General features: G+C 37.4%; 1 protein-coding gene across 4 annotated transcripts in view; it reads left to right on the top strand.

Annotated features, from left to right (window-relative positions):
* Positions 1–19,776, top strand: part of LOC110833515 (uncharacterized) — a 36,738-nt gene extending 16,962 nt beyond the window's left edge. For 3 of the 4 annotated variants that reach the window (XM_022071683.2, XM_022071681.2, XM_022071682.2), the window contains exons 14-26: positions 195–447; positions 930–1,114; positions 1,689–1,772; positions 2,325–2,501; positions 3,007–5,136; positions 6,292–6,459; positions 7,675–7,785; positions 8,323–8,697; positions 8,873–9,052; positions 9,326–9,642; positions 10,458–10,701; positions 11,092–11,194; positions 12,737–19,776. In XM_022071683.2, the coding sequence (XP_021927375.1) occupies positions 195–447; positions 930–1,114; positions 1,689–1,772; positions 2,325–2,501; positions 3,007–5,136; positions 6,292–6,459; positions 7,675–7,785; positions 8,323–8,697; positions 8,873–9,052; positions 9,326–9,642; positions 10,458–10,701; positions 11,092–11,194; positions 12,737–13,863 (5,454 nt within the window). In that variant the 3' untranslated portion in view covers positions 13,864–19,776. The remainder of the gene's footprint in view (positions 1–194; positions 448–929; positions 1,115–1,688; positions 1,773–2,324; positions 2,502–3,006; positions 5,137–6,291; positions 6,460–7,674; positions 7,786–8,322; positions 8,698–8,872; positions 9,053–9,325; positions 9,643–10,457; positions 10,702–11,091; positions 11,195–12,736) is intronic. The other variant, XM_087355720.1, reaches the window with a different exon arrangement.
* Positions 19,777–22,378: the final 2,602 nt, after the last annotated feature.

The following is a 22,378-nucleotide window of genomic DNA, read 5'->3' as shown; positions in this document are numbered from 1 at the left end:
TTCATTCCCTACTGCAAAGAGAAAACAGTGCTTCACCATTACACAGGTCAATATTTCAAAGCTGTTTAAGGGTATAATTGCTGTTTGTTGTTAGTATCATACTAAACCCATGAATATATTGCAGTCATTTAATGTCATCAGGGATGACTTTAACTGAAACTTGTTAAGCCTTTGAATGTATGCATATGAACCAGGTGCAGCCACCAGTCGGTGCAATGGTGCCACAGTCACAACAGGATGCAACACCCTCGCAACAGAATGCCACCTATCCCATCATGCGCCATAACACACCAGTGCTACAGACACAGCATCATCAGTGTACTGGTACCAACACAGATCAGACTTCCATCTTGGCTCTGTCACCGAAGAAGAAACCTAAAAAGAAAAAGAAAAAAAAGAAAGATGAAGAACCAAAACTGGATCTTGCCAACATAATGAAACTGTCAGGTGAGTAATTTGTGGACAGGATGTCAGGTATATTGCTGTTAGTTGCTTTGTGGAATACATTTGTTTATTTAATTTTTCTGAATTGTAATCTAAAATTATAATAGTTTTGGAATGAAAACACATCTCATGTTTGGGACACTGGTGGTTGATTTGTGTATTCTTTATATTACTCACCATCTTGGAAAGAAGATGAAGTTGTGCAAAGGTTACAGCTGAATGGTTAGCACTCTTGCTTCATATTTAAATGGTTCTTGGTTTAGATCTCAGCCCAGAGACTGGTTATCCTGGCTTAGTGTTTTTATGGTTTCCTCAGTCTGTCCAGGCATATGTTAGGATAGTACTTTAATTAGGCCATGATTGCTACCTTCCATATCTTTTTTAATTATGCATCCATCCTTTCATTCCATGCTGAAAAGTCTGAGCTGTTGTCAGTGTTGTTAAATGTATCAGGTAAACAAGTAGACAGATAATGTACTTTTCAGGCATTGGAGATGATGAGGACTTAGCTCTGTATGATACAGAGGAACCACAGATTTCTGCAGCCAGTCAGAGTCCTGCTCCTCTGGAGATGAACACACAGCATTCCCCAGTCAGTCAGCCACAGTCTGCACAGCAGCAGTCGCAGCTCATCACACAACTCCGGTCCCCACCTCAGATTCCACTTCAGGTATTAGTTAAGTTGATAACCTAAGTAATTCCTGCATTTTTGCACCTTGTCCGTTGTCTGGACATAACATTGCTTTGGCCTAGGTTGTCCAGTGATTGAAATTAGCTCATTCTAATGGACCCCACAGAGCAGGTGCCTTCCTCACTACACCCTAAGGCGAGGACAGATCCATTCCTCAAAACATCCTGTATTTTATAACATCAGATGATGCACAAGATAAAGAAACCAACCCAGATTATATTACTCTCTCATTAAACCTTACTCTTCTTCATTCCTTCCTTTGTGTCGTACAGTGATTTTAATGTGGTTGCATCAGTGGGATTTGAGGTTCTCATAGCAACAGGTATGAAGATGGCTGTCTTCTGAATTGTAGAGGAGAACTAACATTTGAGCACTATTTGTGATAGAACAAAATAAACATAATGGTGTTTGGCATCTTATTTGTTTCAATTCATTTATTAATCCTTTAAAATAATTAAAAATTAATCGAACAGATCTCTTGTAAATAATTGAGATGTCTGTAAATGTATTGGCAGTTTACGTTGGTTTATGTGACAAGTTTGTTGTATTACAGAATGCTACTGGTGGTACTGCTTCGCTTAGGCTAGCAGTAGAAGATGGCCATGTTGTATTACATCATACACCCACTGACTCTCAGGTATATTCCATCATTAATGTTCATTGAAACAGTTTGAACAAATATTGATATAACTAAAGTTGGTTCAGGGAATGAATGAGCACAGATTCTCCTTCATTCATCTGCCTACCAGCTACCTCCTAGCACAGTTCTTTTTCCTGTAGCCCCACCAGTTATTTGTGTTCTTGCTTTCCTTCTTTCCACAGGCACTCTCTGTCTCGGTTTACATTCTCCGTGTTTGCTGTTTTATTTGTATGCCTATTGGATGGATATTTTTTATTTGGTCTTTATGTATATATATATATATATATATGAGAGAGTTAGTTGGTTTAACATCTATACCGCCACTTTGTTTTTAAAAGTGACAATACAAAATTGGACTATGGGACTGAGAAGTTACTTTCAGAGACAAAATGATGACAGCAAACCTACTATTCTGCAAGCACAGAGGGTTATCTGTGAGTTTGTGTTTTCTTCATTGAGGATTTTATGATAGTATAATAGCTATAGTTGTTACTCTGTAGAGTCATTTTTGTGGTATAAGGTTTGAGTGGTAACATTCTTTACACGCAGCAATCTGCAGCAAATATACTGCTCCAGAACCTTCCATCTGCAGTTGGCCAGCAACACCACAGTGTTGCTACAGCTCAGAACCAACTGTCAGCTCTGCTTGCCAGTGGGAACTGTGGCAGTACTCCCACCACTACAAGTGGTGCCAGTAACCATGTTGTTCTTTCCCAGCTGCTTCAGGTATGAGATTTTATTTTATGTTTGTTTTTTATTAGCATTTGCATTCACTTGTTTAGTGTGGCTTCTGTAAAATAATTATGCTGTATATTGTAAATGTTGGTAATTTTGAGAATGAGGAGCCATGAGATGAAGCTTGCGTACCATGTAGTTTGTAATGCAAGCATTTATTCCTCATACCACCAAACTTTTTGTTGCGCATTTGTTGATGTACATGCTTCAGTCTGTATTGGACAGTCCTCAGTGTCATTTCTAGAATGCATCGCATCAAAGATATGAGATAATCTTTGTTGGACAAAAGTGAAAGTTGCTCGTTCTAGAAATGACACTAGCTGGTTTGTTGGATAGGGACCGAAATATGTATGTCATTGCAAGTTTGTTGGTGTACTGAATAAATAATTGGAATGTTAAATGCTGTTAATCAAGGAGCAGATGCCCCAATATAGCTGTCAGAATTTCTCATAAATTAAAATTATAATCAACAACCATCAAATGTGTCTTTCAACAGACATCACCATCAGGGCTACCACCTCATTTGATATCTACCAGCACCAACACTTCAACAACCAGGAGCACAAACTCAGCATCACCGAGTCCTCAGCTCAGTACTTCAACCAACATTTTGCACCCACAGTCACAAGAAAGGTTTACAGTGCTCCAGCAGCAGGGTGGCAAGTCTGGATTTCTGAAGGATGGATTTAGCTCTCCTGAAATGACAAATTCTAGTATTTCACAGCTTACTACATCTATTGCTGGTAAGGTAGACAGCATCTTAACAAACTCTACTCCTGGAACATTCAGTATTCAAGCAAAGTGTCCAGGGACTATGGGCTGTTCCAGTTTCAGGGATGGCTTTGTCCAGCCAGGGAGTAACAAAGTGGACTCATCTATAAACACATGTCAAAAAGCTTCTCCCACACCATCCCCAAGCCTGATACTTTCATCCCATGATAATGCCACCAACCTCCTCTTGGCAAAGTCTCCGCACCAGCATACTTGCCACCAGGAGGTAACACTGAAGCCTCCTCAAGATATGCAGAAACATAGTTCGGCCACAACGCAAACTGAGCTCATTCACTCGAGCATCCATCTTGGGCCAAAGCAGCATGATCCTGTACCATTCATCTCAGCTCCTAAAGCAGGATCAGATGCTGGTACAACATTCCTGGGCCTCCACCCTTTCTCCAACATCCATGGTTTGGTTTCTACGACAGCAGGCAGCATACCTCTTGTAACAGCACCGGTGATGACCTCAGGAGGTGGTAGCTTTGGGGGAGAACAATTATTAATTGCACACCATGGTGGAATGTCTGTTTTAGCTGCCCCTCAGCTTATCCAATGTCTCCAGCAAGCTCAGAACACTGCAACACCTGGGATAATCAACATGCCTCAGCTTCATCTTGCTCATAGTGCTATAAGCAAGGCTATTGGACAGGGACTTGCTTTCAACACACCAACAGGAACAATTTTAATAGGTGGAAGTCCAGAGTCTTTCAGTACTGCAGTGAATAACCAGCATAAACCATCAATTATGACAGCAACAAATAATACGACCACCAAGTTACTGCCTCAGCAGTCATCAGTTCTTTTGCAACACTTAAACACAGGAACAGCGAGTACTGTGCGGAGGTGTAGTTCAGACTCAAGCAATTCAAATATTTCAATTGGTTCACCACCACCAATTGGAGGCGGATCTACCGGTGGTACTACTGCGGTCATTGGACTTATCAACCAACCAGTGGTCAACCAGAGTACTTCAGCAACCTCTGCCAGCTCTGGCGCAAGAAAGAATCAACAATCAATAGAGACACAGACTATCTCCTTAGGTATTCCCTCCACCACCAGCCTTCAGACAGCATTCCTAGACAGCATTGTGCATACACATCCAAATTTTGTCAAACTTGTTCAGTCCAGTACAACAGCAGTGCTTTCTGGCAAGAAGAAAAAACAGAAACAGCCTCGCACATCAAAGATCCTCCCAGTGGTAAGCTCTTCTAACATCATTGTAAACAGAGAGTGCAATAGTACTGGCACATCGACAGATCCTGTGAAGAGTCCACTGCAAGAGAGGAACTTTGGTAAACCTAACACTGTGTGTCAGGGTACACAACACATTACTCGCACAACGGGAAATGATGCCTCATATGTTACTGCATCACCATTCACTTTGATGCAGCAGTCTGTACAAGTGTCTGCTGTTAGCTGTAATACAAGTAACACAAACTCAATTCCACCTCTGACCTCTATCTGCCCAGTTGTGCAGAACACCCCAACAAATATTTTGTGTCAGGTTGGCAGTACTGCTACATCTACAGCAACAACCATGGCAACGCATCAGTCCGTCATGTCGAAGGTGGCAGCAAACCTCAGTGTTCAGACTGGGACTGCTGATGTGTCTACAAGTAGTGGGCATCTCCACCTGCCACCCTCCACAAGTAAGCCTGGCATGCAACACCATTGTGTCGCATCACAGACGGTTTCTATGCAACAACCCCAGAGTGGCATGGTGCCACATCTGGTGCCAATACCACCTGGGGGCAGTACTATATCAGGTGGCATGACACAGGCTACATCAGTTGGAATGCAAAGCATTATACAGAAAGTGCAAACCATTCAGCTCACACCCCAAAACCAGAAGGTGAGTAATGCAACCTTGTACATAACCATATTCTTAGTAGTACAGAGAAACAAAAACATTCCCTCTACAGTAGTTCGTTTATTTACATGCTTTCTGGTATCATATATCAAACCAATTATAAAATTGTTTACCACCCAGTATGTTAAAGTGTTTGTATTCATAGTTTGTTGGGTTTTTAAACTCTAATTCTTTGTTTCATTTGGTCCTTTGTGTTCACAAGTTTTATATTATGAAAGTACAATTTTTAAAAGTATTTTGGTGTTTATTTTCAAGCATTCTATATCGTCAGTTGCAGTATATTGAGATACTGGTTTTTATTTTATTTAATCAGTCTTAGGTTTTTGTAATATTCTGTAGAAACTGGATTTGAATATGGTTGCCAAGTCAACCATTATACCATGTAAGTGAATTACAGTGCAGTTTGATGGTACCTTCCATACCTCTAGGTCAGCATCATAAAGAACAGTAGACATTCTTTGACATAGTGTACCATTTCTTCGTACAAAAATATTTATACACATGAGCTAGAATAATTGGGTCGATAAAATTCACCGCGTATACCCACATATAGATATTCAGTTCTGCTAAGATGTCTGTCTTTAGGGTTGTAGCACTATGTAGTCTGGTTGAAGTTTACTGACATTTCTGAGCTATTTTCTGCCTCCATCATCAGGGCGACCTGTTGATGGAGGTGCTGATTTTTGTAAACATCTACCAGACTATATGTGGCCCAGCAGCTGCGTAGAGCTTGTGTATCAATACAATTTCCGTATTAACACATTTACTTCCAGATCAGAGTTTGGTCATTCACCAGTGCTTTGTGTAGACTATTGTAGCTGACCTTGCTCAGCTAGAAGCATGCCTTGAGAAAACAAAAAAGGTTGTTTCATAACACAGTTTTAAGCATGCAATTTTCATCCTCTGTCATTAGATGGTATATACAGCTAATTTTACGATACCTTGAACATGCATAAATGGTTTGCCATTCATTTAATTACCATGTAGTGCTGTGGAACATAATGAGCTGCTAAAATTTGCTGGGCTGAGAAGTAAATCGGCAGCAGAGTACCTGGGAAAAAATGTGTTGAGAATAAAATATAATTTTTTGTGATGTGTGAAAAGTATCCATTTTATCAGTGATTTAATTTTTTTCAGCGTTTGAAGGCAGTGCAGATACAGATTCAGTCTGTGACTTCAAAGAGGATTCTAACTGCAGTTGACCAAGCAGCATTGCACAGACTGTATGATGAGCAGCAACACATCCTTCTCACTGGAAAAATTGTCCCTACAATTCCAGGCCAGCATGCTTTGGGAGTGCCTCTAGTAAGTAGAAGAAGGTGACTTCCCAAGTGCCATGTCATTTGGTGAGACCAGAGACTTCAATACAATAAATTCACAAATTTCCCTTCCATATAATGTGTGAGTACACAAAACTGTTCTCTGGTAGATGAAGAAGACTGCCTTCCGGGATGTTGTGACATTTAGCATATAGAAGTGTCATTACATTTTGATTAAAATTATATGGATGACATTTTATCTTGGTTATCCATTGTCTAACAAGTTTTCCCATATTTATGAAAATAACGGTAATATATATTAGAATCTAAAGTAGAACAGTATTGAAATTTGAAGTTTTCACATCATTGAAAATGTTTCTTGGTCGTCTGGCTTGTGAGTCTGCCCTGAAGATAGCTGATGTTTCTTGGAAATGTTGGTAACCATTTGCAGGACTCCACTGCATAACAACACAGAACACCACAATCAGTGTCAAGCAAGATTGCATATATTTTTGTCAACATTTTCTTCTAATGGAGTTGCATGTCTTGGTTTCATGGAAGTAGTATGCATATAGTATTGCAAATGTTTTAATCAAGCAAAAAATCAGTGTGTGTCAATATCTTGAGAAGACTTGTTGCAGATTCCTCATGTTTTAACAATTTCTACTTTTGTTTAAACTTTATGATTATTTCCTTTCTACCATTTTATGAAAGTATTTATTATTATTATTATTGTCCCACACGGTCTGAGGCATCATGCTTCGGACCAGCGATACGGAATGCGCGCTGGTTCGAGTCTCGGGGGAGAAGAAATTTTCTCATGAGCTTTTGACCATGTATGGGACCGGTGCCAACCCAGCATCGTGAGGAAATTGGGGAGCTACAATGAGTAGCGTAATCCGGTCATGAAAGCTAGCAATGGCTGGGGGTTCGTCGTGCTGACCACACGTCACCCTATATCTGGTTGGATGATCGTTCACCTCTGCTTAGGCATGTGAACGTGAGGCCAGCAGTCAAGTTAGTCGGCTTTGGCTCTCTGGAGCTGTTACGCCACGGATTTATTTATTTATTATTATGTATTATTATTTAATATTTATTATTTAGCTGAATAATGGTTGGGATTTCAGCCCATGTTGGTATTGCATTTTTCACTCTAAAGAACCCAATGAATAATGGCCCAAAAGTTGGGCAAATATTTTATGGAACACCTTTATATAAGTGTAATCCTTTCTCACCCTCATTATTTTGTTGGTGTATCTAGAACCCTGATGCCATTCCATCAACTGTTGATGGAAAACTAAAGTCGCAAGTGGAAGTTGAAATCAGCACTGCCAACACTCATCTCACCAATCTGCTTCGACAGCAGCTGGCGGTAAGTTAGAAACAGATTTATATTATTACATTATCTTTTATTCATCATACATAAACCATATTTCTGTTTTGAATTAAAAGTAAAAGGTAGATGATAACATATTTGAAAGTATTTGTGAACTGTGGATGTTGTTGGTATAATTTTAAGATGCTATCAGATGCACGTGTTTATATTCAGGTATGTGTTGACTGTACGCATTTCCGGTCTTTTTGTTCCTGAAATGAAACCTCACAGTTGTTTATGTTACTTGTTGAGTTTTTGTGTCTGCTTGTTCTCGCAATGTTACAGACATATTCTGTAATCACACACTGCAAACATTGGACGTAATCACAAATACAGCTGTTGGTTCACTACACACACCACTGTAGATGCATCACAGAATATTAAATTTTCTTTCAGCTTTTTATTGTTTCATGATATGACCTGGCCACAAGATCAAATTATAAAGTTAGTCTGTATGATTTTTCCTATTAGTAAATGTATGCCTTTCCCATAAAAGTAAATTTTCCGGTAAGAATTTTTGTTTATTTGGTACAGGTGCCACACCAAAGTACTCAGATGCCTGTGCGGTACCAGCATCAGGTTGGCAATCAGATCATCCCACTCACTCCTGCCAACCTGCAACAGAAACCTGTACCGTCCAGTAGCGTAGCCACAACCACTACAACGGCCAGCACTGTCACCACAAGGGCATCTATTTCTGTGCAGTGTGGTACCCACCTTTCACCATCAGACAGTCTTGTTCAGCAGCCAGCTGGGTTGGCCACCCAAACACTTCCCAAACTGTCTGTCGTTCAACCCATGTTGCAGACAACTGGAATGCCCACAACTCCTGTGTCTTCGACACAACACAGCAAGAGCACAGGACAGCCCAGTAGTTGTGAAAAGGGGACATCACCATTGCAAGTTCAGGTGGGAATGTTTGCCAAGTATTGTAAATTGTGCTGTAATGTGTCTACAGACCGTGCCTATATTTTTTTTAACTGCCTTGTACATTATTAAGTTCAGTTGAAGGAAATATGTAGATAATGGTTTGTTCTGGACTAGGACTTCTATATTTGTTTATGTGAGCATTTGTCCATGATAGGTTGGCACACAGACTGCTTTACCATGCATAGAATCATCATCATCCTGTTCTCCACATCTGTCAGTGGCAACTTCAGCTTGCAGTGGAAAGTTATCTCCAGGTGTTACACCCTCTGTCTCTGCATCCAGTACAAACAAACTTTCACCAATGTCTGGCCAGCAGCTGTTCTCACCAGGAAAGGTGGGCGTGTCTGCTGCACATTCTGTGTGCAGTTGATGGTAGTGGAAGGAAAATATCCGATGCTCTAATGATGGAATACTAGATTGTCACAAACTTTATTATATAGGACAGCCAGGAAGAGCTCTGCAAGTTAAATATAAATATGACAAAAAAAGCAGTTCATATACTTACAACGAAAATTGAAATATCACAATACGCAGTTTGATTTAATAGAAGATTTGAAAGTAATAAACTTTAGTGTTTTAAATTTGTCTGTTTCCTTTTGATCAACAGGTTCAACCCATTTTTGTGGCTTCAACAGCAAGTACTAAGGTTCAGCAATCATTCTCTCCATCTGGCTCCAGTAAGCCTAGCAGTCAGCCAGCTGTTCTGGGGTGCAAGGTGCTTGCCAGTGGTGGAAAACCCCAGGCTGTTGTTGCCCCTGTCTCACCTTCAGGAAGTACATCCAGTAGATCATCTCCAGCTATGGCTACTGTACCTAGTGGGACATCTGCTACAATAGTAATGGGTGGCATGACTGTAGTGGGGAGTGGGAAGAGGCCGGCTGTGGCAACAAGCCCCATCAGATCCATTTTCAGTAGGAGTGACTTGTGAGTTCACTTACATAACTGGCAAATAAGTATAAATGTAGATTTTTTTTTTTTTTTTCTATTTTTGTGTCACTGAATTCAAGTATGGCCGGCTTTTAATATGTAATATTCCAATATCAGTATAAACAGAATATTGTAGAATTGGTAAATAGTGACTTATGCTCATCCTGAGATCAAATACTGTGTTAATTATGAAACTGTATTACCTCTAAATGTAATTGAAAATTTGTTTGGTATTTGGTATTTTATGTGCTGATAGAAGTGGTAATTTTTCTTTTCCCATATCCTGAGTCATATGTCTGAAGACAGTAAGCTCTTCATTGGTTGTGGAGCCATTGTGGTGCATGTAAACAACTTTTGTTATAAATTAGATAAATATCTCCAAAACTAATTTGGGGTTGTGGCCAATCAAATGCGATACAGCTGGGATCATCACATAGTTTTCCACAGAAATAGCATTTCCCCCAGTCGCAGATTGCCGCTTCATTGATGTCAGACAAAATGGCTGATATGCAAGAAAAGATGCAGTGTCACCTGGTACAGTGCTACAAACTCTGTGCATTGTGCAAAGACAATTCTATCTTCAGGGTTCATATCAACTTTGAAGGTGGAGGTGATACATTCTTTGAAAATGTTGGTAACCACCTACAACACTACATAGTGTTAATCCAGAAGACCACAGCTGGCATCTTTACTGTCTTGAGAACCTCTGGCATCAGATATTTGTTTAGTGTTTGCATGTTTTTACTGTTAATGTTCTTGATGCCCTTATATCATACTAATGTATCAAATTCATCACCATCCTCTTGCTGCAGAATTGAGCAACAGCTCAAGACAGACCAGGGTGGTGCATGCATGCCTGACACCTGCACACCATTTCAAAGTACAAGTGATGCCTGTAAGCGCCTGATTCGTTACCACGTGTTCAATGAACAGCTCCTTTCACAGCAAGACTTGGAGAAGGCAGACGAGTTTTTTGAGGCAACTGCCAAACATCTGTTGGACAAGTTTCGCCAGATGATGAATAAATATCGCTACCTCCTACTTATGGAAAGCATGGTAAGTTTGTTTTATTTAAGCAGATTATACTGTAATGCTGTCCACATACCTGTGCTCTTACATGCAAATGCAAGTTTCTATCTTTCGTGTAGAGGATTACTTTTAATCAGATTTTTAAAAGCGTTTTGAAATCAAAGTAATGTAATTTTCTTGTATGCATTCTTCTTTAATTTAATGTAAAGATGCTGCTTTTTGTACACATTGTAGAAATTATGTATATGTAAAAAAAATGTATGTTTTTCGTGTTTTTGCTATTATTTTAAATTCCACTAATGAATAATGTCCTCGTTATGGTGTCCATTAGCTCACCCAAAAATGTCAGTAACAATGGGACTGCCATTTTGTTGTGGTCTGCAATCTTTGTAAGATGTCCCTTCTTCTTTTTGATAGCGTGAGGTGAATACCTCGGAGCTGATGATGATCGATCGCATGTTCGTGGCAGAGGAGCATGGCCTATTAGAACGCTTGAAGGAAGAAGAGCGCAGGGCAAAGGGTGAGTTTAAAAGGTTCACTTGCTTTATTAACCCACGTCAAAGATGGTTCATAACAATACTGTAAGAAAAAGAATTGCTGTGGATTGTAAATTGTATGTATGCCCATGTTTTAATAAAAACAAATGTTGATCATTCTGTCACAGGACTGAACACATCCTGACTCAGGCATTTTGAACCAGCGTTACAAATCCAGGATGTGTAGTATTAGGAGCAACACCAAGGATTTTGTAAATGCAGAACCAAAATTTGAATGTGAAGGCAGTGTTGTATGAAACCCATACATGGTGGATGCATTGGTTGAAATAGTTGCATATTGAGATGTAAATAACACAGGTTTGGAGATTCGCGTATGGGAAATTATTTGTTTTGTGTTTGATGCAGTAACACGTCATGATAACAATGAAAGACGGAACTGTATGCACAGATTTTGATTTATCAGCATGTTAAAGGTATTAAGTTGTAGATGACAACTCTGACTATTTTTTAAAAAGTGTTAGCATTGGCATAAATAAATGTTTGTGCTGTGTATTTTACAGGCTGTTTAGTATGAAGTGTATTGAAGAACTGTCACGCTTAATATACACGCAACATGCACCATCTGAAGGAGATTTTAGTGAGTTTTAAAAAATTGGAATGGGTTACATGTTGAAGATACTGTCTTTTGGGATGTTGCACCATATAGGCTGGTGGAAATGTATTAACATTATAGGGATGATTACAATCATGTTTTCAGATTTACTTTTTGAAGCCAAAGTTGTCAAAATAATATTTAAAAATTAAGTTCTTACCTCAAAACATAACACTTCTCTATTTCAAAGATCAGATAGTTAATGATCTGTAAGGAAATAATTGATTTTGCTCGGATTTGTCTGGAACCCATAAACATATTCTGTGGGCAGAGTGTATGAAGTTATTGGTTGTTAAAGCCTGTAGTCACTTGATTTTTTAAATGTTATATATAAGTAGTCTTCTTTGCAGTTTCAAGTATAAACACTGAAAGACTACTGTCATCATTGTGAAATTGCATATTTTACTGAACACCAGGAAATGAAATCAGTTGGAAGTTTATCAAATGAAATGGCGCATAATCAATACTTAGTATATTTATGTGTCAAGATGCAGGTGCAAATGCAAAATGTATCTACAGTAACTTTGGCATTGCATTCTAAAAAGTTTGACATTTTGAGGCCCATCTAATTACAGAAAAATAAGTTTGTGCTGTATGCCACCACTGCCTTTGGTGTAACTCTTCAAGAAAATTAACATATTGCGAGAGATGATGGCATCAGATATGTGTGACGCAGGTTCTGTGTCCCTTTGGAAGTAAAGGTCTGTTATGTTGACAACATATTCAGTTAAAAGAGTTGGGATCTTAAAAATAAAACTCTGGAGTGCTGGAGTTGGCAATTAACTCACTCAGTTTCTTGGAGAACAAGAAGATATGTGATATTAGACTGTACAGTTGAATTTTCCTGCTACGTGAATAATGACTTATGAATCATCCACTTGTTTTTACCTTTGAATTCTGTTTGGTTTCACAGAGGAGCTAGTGGTGCCAGCTGAACAGCAGCCATCATCCCCATCTCCAGCAGAAGTCCTGTCGACTGTCAAGACAGAACCAGGGCTGCCAACGCCAGGTGGAACAACTGGTGATGGACTGAGAGAAGTGCGTGTGCTGGTACGGGATGTCATGAAGAACGAGTCTATCAAACGTGAGCTAGAGGAGGAAAGGAAGTTCACCATTGTGAAGCGAGAGCGTCTTGATAGTCCTGCGAGTAACAAAGATCTCCACCAGGCTTATGATGAGTGGGAAGAGATACAAAAGGAACTAGCAGTGTACTGTGGTCCTAATAATATTTCTGCTGCTGCCAGTACAGGAAATTCCACTCTCACACATGCTGTAAAGGTGGAAGAACAAGAAACACCTTTGCAGCCAACAGATCATTTACATCTCTCCACTGTGGGTGGTATAAAGACAGAGTGTGTTTCTGTTGCTTTAGACTTGAAGCATGCAGAGGCAGAGGGAAAAGTGCAACCACAAAGTGATAATGTTGATGCTGTACATAAACTTCCTCCAGCAGGATCTCTGGGAACAAAGGCAAGGTCTGGGGCATGTGGTCCCAGAGATGAAGGGGGAGGGCTGGAGGAAGAAGTTAACAGGACTCTGTGTGGTAAAGATGGTGTTGGGGAGAAGAGGAAAGAATTCTGTGATACAAGTGTAGATGGTATGACATCAGTTGGACACAGGAAGAAACGGCACAAACATGGTTATTCGCCTCAGCAGAATGAATGTGCGGATGATGAGGATGACGACATAAATGCGCAAGTACAGTGTGCCATAAACAGCATTCTTAATCTTCAGCGGTCGGAAGATGGCTTCGATATTCGTCCAAGTGCCACCACGCCTTCGTCTGAAATGGGTGTGGATGAAGGTTTAGACTGTGAGGATACAAGGCAATATCCACATGCAGAGCGGACAGAATCTGCTGCCAGTTCCTCTAAACCATGCAGTGGTAGTGCTAATGAAATGGTAAGAGCAAGGCATAAACGTAACAGTGCGACTTGTAAAACAGTGGATCAGCAGGTTGTGAACCACCATGAGGACAGTGGTGTTGGAAACACCGACTCAGCCTTAGATGAGGCTGTGAGAAGTATACTGACATCCTGACCTCTGGATGTGCAGCAAGCTCTTACGAGCTTTGCTCCTCCTGGAGTGTTGAGTAACTGGTCTACACTATGTTAGGGGTTGAAAAAGTTCTTGGTAGTGATCATAACGCTAGTTCATTTTTACAGATGTCCATTCTGAAATATGATTTGTTAGATTATTAATTTTTGGGGCTGGACAGAAACCTTACATTTTAAGGTAGTGCACTGAGATAATTGTGTTTTTTAAAGCTTTTATCGTCTTTCTCAGTTTATACCTTTGTCGAGGAACTTTTATACAGGTAAGGACATCTTTCATTTTGAAAAACGTTTTGTCTTCTTTGTTTCTTATTGAACAAGGAACGGAATTGTACCTGTTACTTCTTCCTAAGACATTCCCACTTTAAGTGGGAACTGTAATTGTTACATAAAAATGAACGTAAGCATTGATATTTGATGCTTTAGACTCCAGTCAAGGAATCAGATACTTTATTTTTTATTTATTTTCTTGTTTCTTATATGACTTCAGCAGCCACTATTGTACATTCTAAACAGACACTGAGCAGAGTGAATGAGAACAGTATGCTCTGTGCAAGACAGCAGTTCCTATATTCAGATATTTTATAATAATTTACTCTTTTACTGCTTGCATAGGTTTTCTTTTAACTATTTTGTGCAGGTCTGTGGCAATGATTCATTACATTTTACACACACAAAACCAATATTTGCATGTATGCATACAGGGCAGATTAACATACAAAGTTTAGAAAGTGTGATTCATCTTCATAGATTGTCCTTAAGTGTTTCTTTCGCCTTGTTCAGAGAGTTTATGCATAAAAACCAAAATTTTGTATGGTTCTCCTCATATAATGTGAAAATGGCAAAAAAGATAGTTCAGTGGAATGAATAAGTATAATCAGAAGGTTTTCAAGAAACCTGTAATTTCCAAATTAATTGCAGGCTTAGTGATATGGAAAGTTTAATTGATCAGTTTCAGCTTAGTTTAAACTAGGAAGTTGATTTTGTCAAAATTTTGCAGTTGTAGTAAAGTGTGTGTGTGAATGTCATCCTGTTAGTAACATTCACCTCAGTGTGCCATTGATGTAAAAAAGCATAAATGCATAGTATGTGTTCTTTATAGAACAAAATACTCCTGTATGTATTTCTCCTTCATTTCATAAATGGTTATTTTCATTTGAAATTAAGTTGCTTGTAATTAGTTCATGACTTGGGTGCACTGAAAAGTGGCATAAGCTCATCGTTACACAGATGCAGGCTGACTGACCTGCAATATGTCTCCTCCTCCTCTTCCCCCCCCCCCCCCCCCCCCCCACTTAAAAAGTTTGTAATGAAAACGACATCATGTGTGTGTGTGAGTACAATGTTTTATTTTTTGAATTTTGCAAACAAGAAAGCTGAACTGACATGCTGTGGGCTGCACCCCATTGTCAGACCAAAACTTTGTAATAGAAGTGACCCTGTTTGTATATAAATACTGTAAGTATTGGAACTGATACAAGGAGAGAAATAGTAGAAATATTTCAAAATTCATACAGTAATTTTAAATTTTTACAGAAATTGTTTAATACTCACACATTGTTTTTAGTTTCATATTGGTGCTCTGCCTCCTAGGTTGAGAACATTTTTGCATTAATTTAGTAAGTTTAAGAATCGTTACTAGTGCAAGTTACTTCTTCCCATTAATTTAGAAAAGTGATTAGTCTTAAATGTCTTCTGATTACCTACATACTGATTTCTTTATATCATTATCCATCTATCTTTGTACAGTGTGCTGCAAAGTTCCCTTGAGGCTACATTACTGTTGATTCACAGTAGGATTAGGGGTTCTTACAGCAGTTAATATAAAGGTGGATGTCTTCTGGGTTGTAACACCATGTAGTCTGGTTTCAGAGTTCCTTGTTGTGCTGATGATGGTGGCAGCAAGGATCTATGAAAGAGTAGTAAACTTCCACCAGACAACATGTCAATACTCCCCAGAAGATTACCATCTTCTTACTATATTCACATGCTCACACCCTATCCTTTTTAATATTATAATCCCATTTATGCCTGGGTCTCTCAAGTGATCTCCTCTGTTTCTTTGTTTGTTGTTTTTTATACACATACATACATGCATACTAGAATCCGTATGTACTTTTCTTTTTATCCATTTTTATCTCTAGACCAACCTTACAAGACATATTTAGACAGCAAACAGTTTTAGAACATAACCAATTCCAGAGAATGTAACCATACATTATGTCCGGTGACTTTATGTAAAAACTTAAAAGCTCTTATTCCTGACGATATTCTCGGCCAGAAATGTTTTTGGAACTTGGTTTTGGTTATCAACAATTACAGATTTATGGATAGAAATTCAGCATGATTTTAACAGATGTAGAACATTTTTACAGATGTGCTCCCAGCATGACAGGGTACTGCCACACTTCAGACTCGTGATGTAGTACCTGGAAGAGCAGTTCCCTGACTGATGGATTGGCCATGGTGACTATAGATTGACAGACATGATCACTGGACTTCATTCCGCTGGATTTTTATGTTTAGGATTACATAAAAAACATGTTGTATTAATTCAAAGTAATTATATTTTAAATCATCCTGAATTTCAAATATCCCTCTGTAGCCATTGATAATTGGACCCATGTTCATATGATATTTCTGACTGGGAATGATGTCAGAAATAAGATCCGGAAGTATTTATGCATTTCACTGGACATTCTTACGTAATGACACTATACAATATTTAGTTTTGGATTAATATCATCCTGTTCATTTCTGAATAGAATATGGATGAGACTCAAAAAGTATCTACTGAGTCATAAAATTATACACTAAACTTCTGTTTTATCCAGACAGAGACAATTCTGAAAGAAAGTGTTTAATTTTGTAGGACATTTCATGAGAAAACATGATCTCATTAAAATGGGAAATTGGTTGCAGTAGACCATCTCCTACATTCCGTTGTAAGTATATTATGAAAGGCTTACATTTAGAATGATTTAAGGATATCCTCGCTTAACTGACAGGATGTTTTGCATCTGCACTGAAATTACTACAATGAATTATGTTTTCAAGTTGGTTTTTCCCATATATGGTTACAGAATGTGCAGATTATTTTGAATGTCTAGTCTTTAGAACATATGCAAGCATTATATAAATGTTAATATACAGATGCTCCTTGAGTTACACAAATTGTTCCTCTGTACCCTTGCCACCAATTGATGTCGACCCTGATGATGTAATGCCTGTCTAATCCCTTCCTCATCTGCAAATAAAGTCCTTTGTCATCCACTGCCAAAATGCTACCTTCACTGAGCAAGAATAGCACTGGGATTAAAATGTAAATGAAATTTCATTGTTGTAAATGTTAGTTGTTTCTTTTCTTTTTTTCATTTCATTTCATGTTCTTTCTTCTTCAAAGTGCAAACATACATACATATATTACAGTAACAGTTTTGACTTGGGCAAAATTCTGGTTATGCAAGACCTGGAACAGAATCATTGCATGCCTGTGAGAAATTCAGGACAGTAGATGACCCATTGGGAACCTAGAAAGGTAGGTGTGTGTTTGTTTCCTTTTGTTCTGTAATTATATATTGCAAACTAATATGCATTCAAGCACTTTTGTTCTGTACTTTCCCTATCACATATACATGGGTTAAATACTGTTTTCGTCTTCTTCATTAAGAGTGTAAATTGGTATATGCCATTAAATTTACTCTTGAATTACAAAGTGATTACAGTTGAATAGCTGTCGCGATGCTACAAAATTGTTTTTGGCATTGAATTTACAGAAGGAAGAGTGAGTGACAGTATTGATTGGCCTATACATTGGAGGTGAATGATATTTTGGATTGAAGTATATTTAACATAAATATATTTGTTTAGTGACTGGAGAAGCAAGAGTTTGGCTGTTTACTCCTGTGCAGTGATTGAATCCCTTTTTAAACAAATTTGGTAACTTTTTGAATAGAATGTACAATAATAAATGTTGCTGTTTTTGTCAACTCTTTAGTAAGTACTGAGTTACTTATATTAAAGTTTTTGTGTCCACAGTAGTAATTTATTTGTATATGCTTTTATTGACTCATATGCTAGTAGCAAGTAATTACTGCCATTTTGTATTAACTCAAAACACTAAGTGGTAAATGTTCCTGTTTTATAACTTTTCAATCAGTAATTACTCGCTAATTTTTGCTATTGATTCATTTAGAAGCATAAACAGGTAATGTTTTATTATTGTCACAAAAACAATTATTTACTATTTATTATTGTTTTAAAGACTAAAGGTAAGTAAGGAGCTACCCAGTAATTTTAATTCCAGACAGGTACAAATTATTTATTTTTTCATCTTCAGAGTAAATAATCACTAGTTTTTTATATTCTCGGTTATTTATTTTAAAGTTGCCAGTCACTGAAAGATTAAACTCTTATGTAACTTCTTATAATCAGAATAAATCAGTGAATTGGTGTTGCTTATGTTACACTGTATGTGGCAAGCAGCATGTTGTTATTTTATTATGCCCAAAGTAGTCATTTTACAATTTGTTTACATATTTTTGTGACAATTTAATTTGCGTTGTTACTAAATTTTTGTTATAATTTTGACATGGATTGCATTCAAATGAAATTGTCCAGTCTGCCATTGCTTCTAAATAGTACATGAATCTTGTTTTACATCCCAAATATTTTTATAATTCCCATTTTTACTGAAATTCAAGTCACACTTGTTGAGATTTACTAGAAGCTACTTTTTTGAAGTTTCGTTATGTATTATGAGTGTTCAGGTTATTACATGCATTCACTTTTTAAAAGTGGTAAATATTAATATCTTTCTTATGCAGTTTGCTTTTGGATACTTTGTGCATGTAGGAAGGTGTATTAAAATCTAAATAGGGACAGAAGACTGTAATTCCATCCACAAAACTTGGTCAGTTTTCATGTTTGATTTGATGGTATCTTTGTGGCAAGAATACATATTTTCCATAATTATAAAATGGATAACTGTATCATAGAAAATTGAGAGTAATTACTCTTTTCAGGTGTCTTAATGTGCCACCATATCATGTAAAGTAGATTTCAGTGCAAATTATCATCATGAATATGATTCTGATGGTGAAAATTTGGATTGTGGTCTTCTGGATAATAGCACTGTCTTTCTGTGGTTAACATTTAATAGCAAGCTTTTGTCTAGCCTCACTTAAACTGACTTCCAATGATAGAGGTGATAAAATTCCTATGAAATATTGGTAACCTCGTACAGGACTACACAGTGACTACCCAGAAGACCACAGGACTGTAATGAATAAGTTCTTGGAGTTGAAAATGTCTGCAGTCATAGATTATCTTCATCCTGTAGTATGTGGCATTTACATATGACTTCGGGAAAATTGTTATGCGTAACAGTTGAATGTTAATTTAACATGGCAACCAACAAGAACTGTGGTTGGTGTAGGGATTATAGAAATCTATTTGTGACTGCAGACTGCAAGAGTGCAGTTGTCCAGCCCTAATGGTTATGTTGGTTGAACTTGGTTTTTTCAACCCCTTCTTTTGAAGTCCCATTGCATTGTATCATCAAAGTTAATTGCTTGCCATTCATGCTTTTTCATGTAAGAAACTGCATTTTTTGAACATGGGAATATTTCTTATTTATGATATGAACATACAGCATGCATCTCAAATTATTAACAAAATGTTACAATGCAATGGTGCTGCATAGTAAAGCAAAATCAGGCTGCATTACCGGGCAATCAAATAAATTCCAATCCTGAGTTACAGCATAATATGAATGGAAGAATGTTTCAAGTACAAACAAAATAATATAGTAATAATTATAATAATGAATTACTTAAATGAAATGTGTCGTGATGTAATAGATGCCAGAGAAGAAAACTGATTAAACAATAATAATTTATTTGTAGAAGTGTCTTAAAACTGTTTCAAGGTGCACAAGGTGAAGGTCGTTTAAAATATGCATTTACAGTGGATCCTCTTCCTTTGTTAATCAAGTCAAATATGATGCTAAGAACCATCCTGTTGATACCCTAAAAGTTTGTTTTTGTTGCTAGAGATAAATTTATATTGATGCTATTATCAGATAGGTGTCAAAAGAATCAAGATTACATACTAGAACAGTTCTTCACGGCTTACAAATTGGATCCAAACATTGTACATTAAGTGACCATGCCTTTGGTAAGCTTGATGTATCTGAAATGGTGCTACTTGCTAGCCATTTCCTGTGTTGTGTTTGTTCCTGGAACATAGATAAGTGTGTTCAATGGAGAGGGAAATGGAAAAGTGAGGGAATATGAATGCCCTTGGAATTTTTTCTTTTAATACATTTTTGAATGCTGCATTATTGTGAGGATGTTAGAAATATGATGGAGAATGTGACATGCCTCTGTATAGAATATAGCTCTGTGTATGTTACCACTACTGAAACTATTGGACCTAATTAGACAATCAGCTGTGTGGTAATGCACTATGAAAACATAAACAGCAAGCAGTACATATTTTGCCTTTGTCTTAAAAATCTTCACATCGTTAGCATTTTGTTGTTCTGTATGTGCAGTATTTCTGTTTGTTTTAACATCATTTTCAGACTGGCACTGAGCAGAATATAAATAAACAGGAGATGTGGAACTGTATCCACACAAATTAATATTGCATTATGCCATCTGACATTCATGAGTGACCAAGGAACATTTGTATAATAGCTGTGGTTAGTAAAAGAACTGAAGATCGGAACACATATTTGCTAAATTTTTATTACATACAGTTCTTGTTAATTTGTAAACATTTGAAATGGGTAAATTTATGACAGTGAATTTGATAGCCTGAAGTATAGGAACTCATATCAGAGGAAATACTGGTTCTGTTTAGTCATTGTACATTTACATTTGCGATTATAATTCTGAGTACAAAGTGAATATTGGCAATAACTTACAGTATTAATATTTATAAAAATGTTACTTGTTGGCATCTTTCTTAGAGGTAATTCTGTTAATTTAGATCTATGTATAGTCTTAAAGCCCATTGCAGGTTAATGATATTTCAGATTTCAGGTAGAGGACGTGTGGCAGACTTGGCAGGTGCATATTTTGTTGGCATGAAATGTTGGAATTGTTTTATGTATTGAAGATATTTGAGAGGCTTTGGCAGAAGAAAGAAAATTGTTTGAATGGCAGTATGATGTAAACATGGAAGTGCTGCAAAATGAGGAGAGAAATGGAAAACTTCACAGACTAAAATTTACTTTAGAGATAAAAAAAATAAGATATTGCCTTTTTCTGACTATAACATATGGTTGTGGAACACTGATGTAGAGGAAAAAAGGCGTGTATTTATTTGGCCCATCTAAGATTGTTCTTAAAGTTAGTAATGTACTCTTCAAAATAAATTTGTGGCATTAGGTGAACTTTGAAGAAGGAATTCAGAAAAACATTCCAGTATTATAGAACGTCCTTCAAAATTAACTTAGAGTCTTTCTCTTGTACAAATTTATAAATCATTGGATAGCGAAATGTGTCAGTTGTAATTGTTTTAGCCCTTCATATTGTAAGAAATTTGTTCAAGTTCTACTGGCTATTCATGTTACCAGTATAGTAATCAGTTGCCAAATCATGATCAGTGAAGCTGACCTTTATTCTGTATTTCATAGGTAGATCATCAGTCAAATACAAGAATCAGAGAAGAATTAAATGTCCAAAACTTATGTGAAATTTAAAAGTTCTGTAAGAATTTACTACAGTTCGTATGGAGAAATAGACAAACAGAATATCGTAGCAGGTGCTGGAATACACATCATTATGATAATGAGGTCCAATCACCTGATTGAGAGTGAAACTGCATCTGAAGGGCTTAAGAACAGGCAGTGAATTGACTTTGTATTTCAGAATTTATTTTGAATATTGCCATGTTTCTGAGTATGTTTCCAGAAGTAGTGCAATGGAAATGAAAAATATATCATATCTCAGAACTGCTGACCATGATTCCAGTTATCAAAATACATTCATGTGATGTAATTGAGGAACCATTGACAACATACTGTAACTACTGGCCTTAGAAAACCACAGTTGTGTACTTTTGCAGGCATGTGATTTATTTACCAGTAGACTTAATTTCTTTACCTGGCATCTTCATTCATTGGGTATATTTAAAAACTGATGTCTAATCAGTACCCACACAGAAGAACTCTGAGGGAGAAGTCATTCGTCTCCAAGTGTCTATGTCCAGATAACAAATACAGCACCTGAATCAGAACCTGTTTAAGGGTGGGGAATGTATTAAAGTCAATGGGGAACATTTTAGTATCTCCCGTAACATAGGTAAGTAAATGTAAAACTCCCATGACTTTGCTGAAGTCTCTCTGTTGCTCATCTTACGAGGAAAGACGGCAATTGATGCAGTGTTCATACATAACAGAAAAACTGTGGCTTGGCATAGTAGGCAAGTATTCTAATTAGTTTCACCAATGAAGGTACTCTGTTGTGTACAAGACAATTCCTAATGTAGTT

The sequence above is a fragment of the Zootermopsis nevadensis genome, unplaced genomic scaffold (genome assembly GCF_977971745.1).
Source record: "Zootermopsis nevadensis isolate Lab colony 2312 unplaced genomic scaffold, Znev_1.0 Znev_ptg000025l, whole genome shotgun sequence".
NCBI classification, from domain to species: domain Eukaryota; kingdom Metazoa; phylum Arthropoda; class Insecta; order Blattodea; family Termopsidae; genus Zootermopsis; species Zootermopsis nevadensis.
Note: the sequence above shows the minus strand (reverse complement) of the source record. Positions and strands in the feature narration are given on the sequence as shown.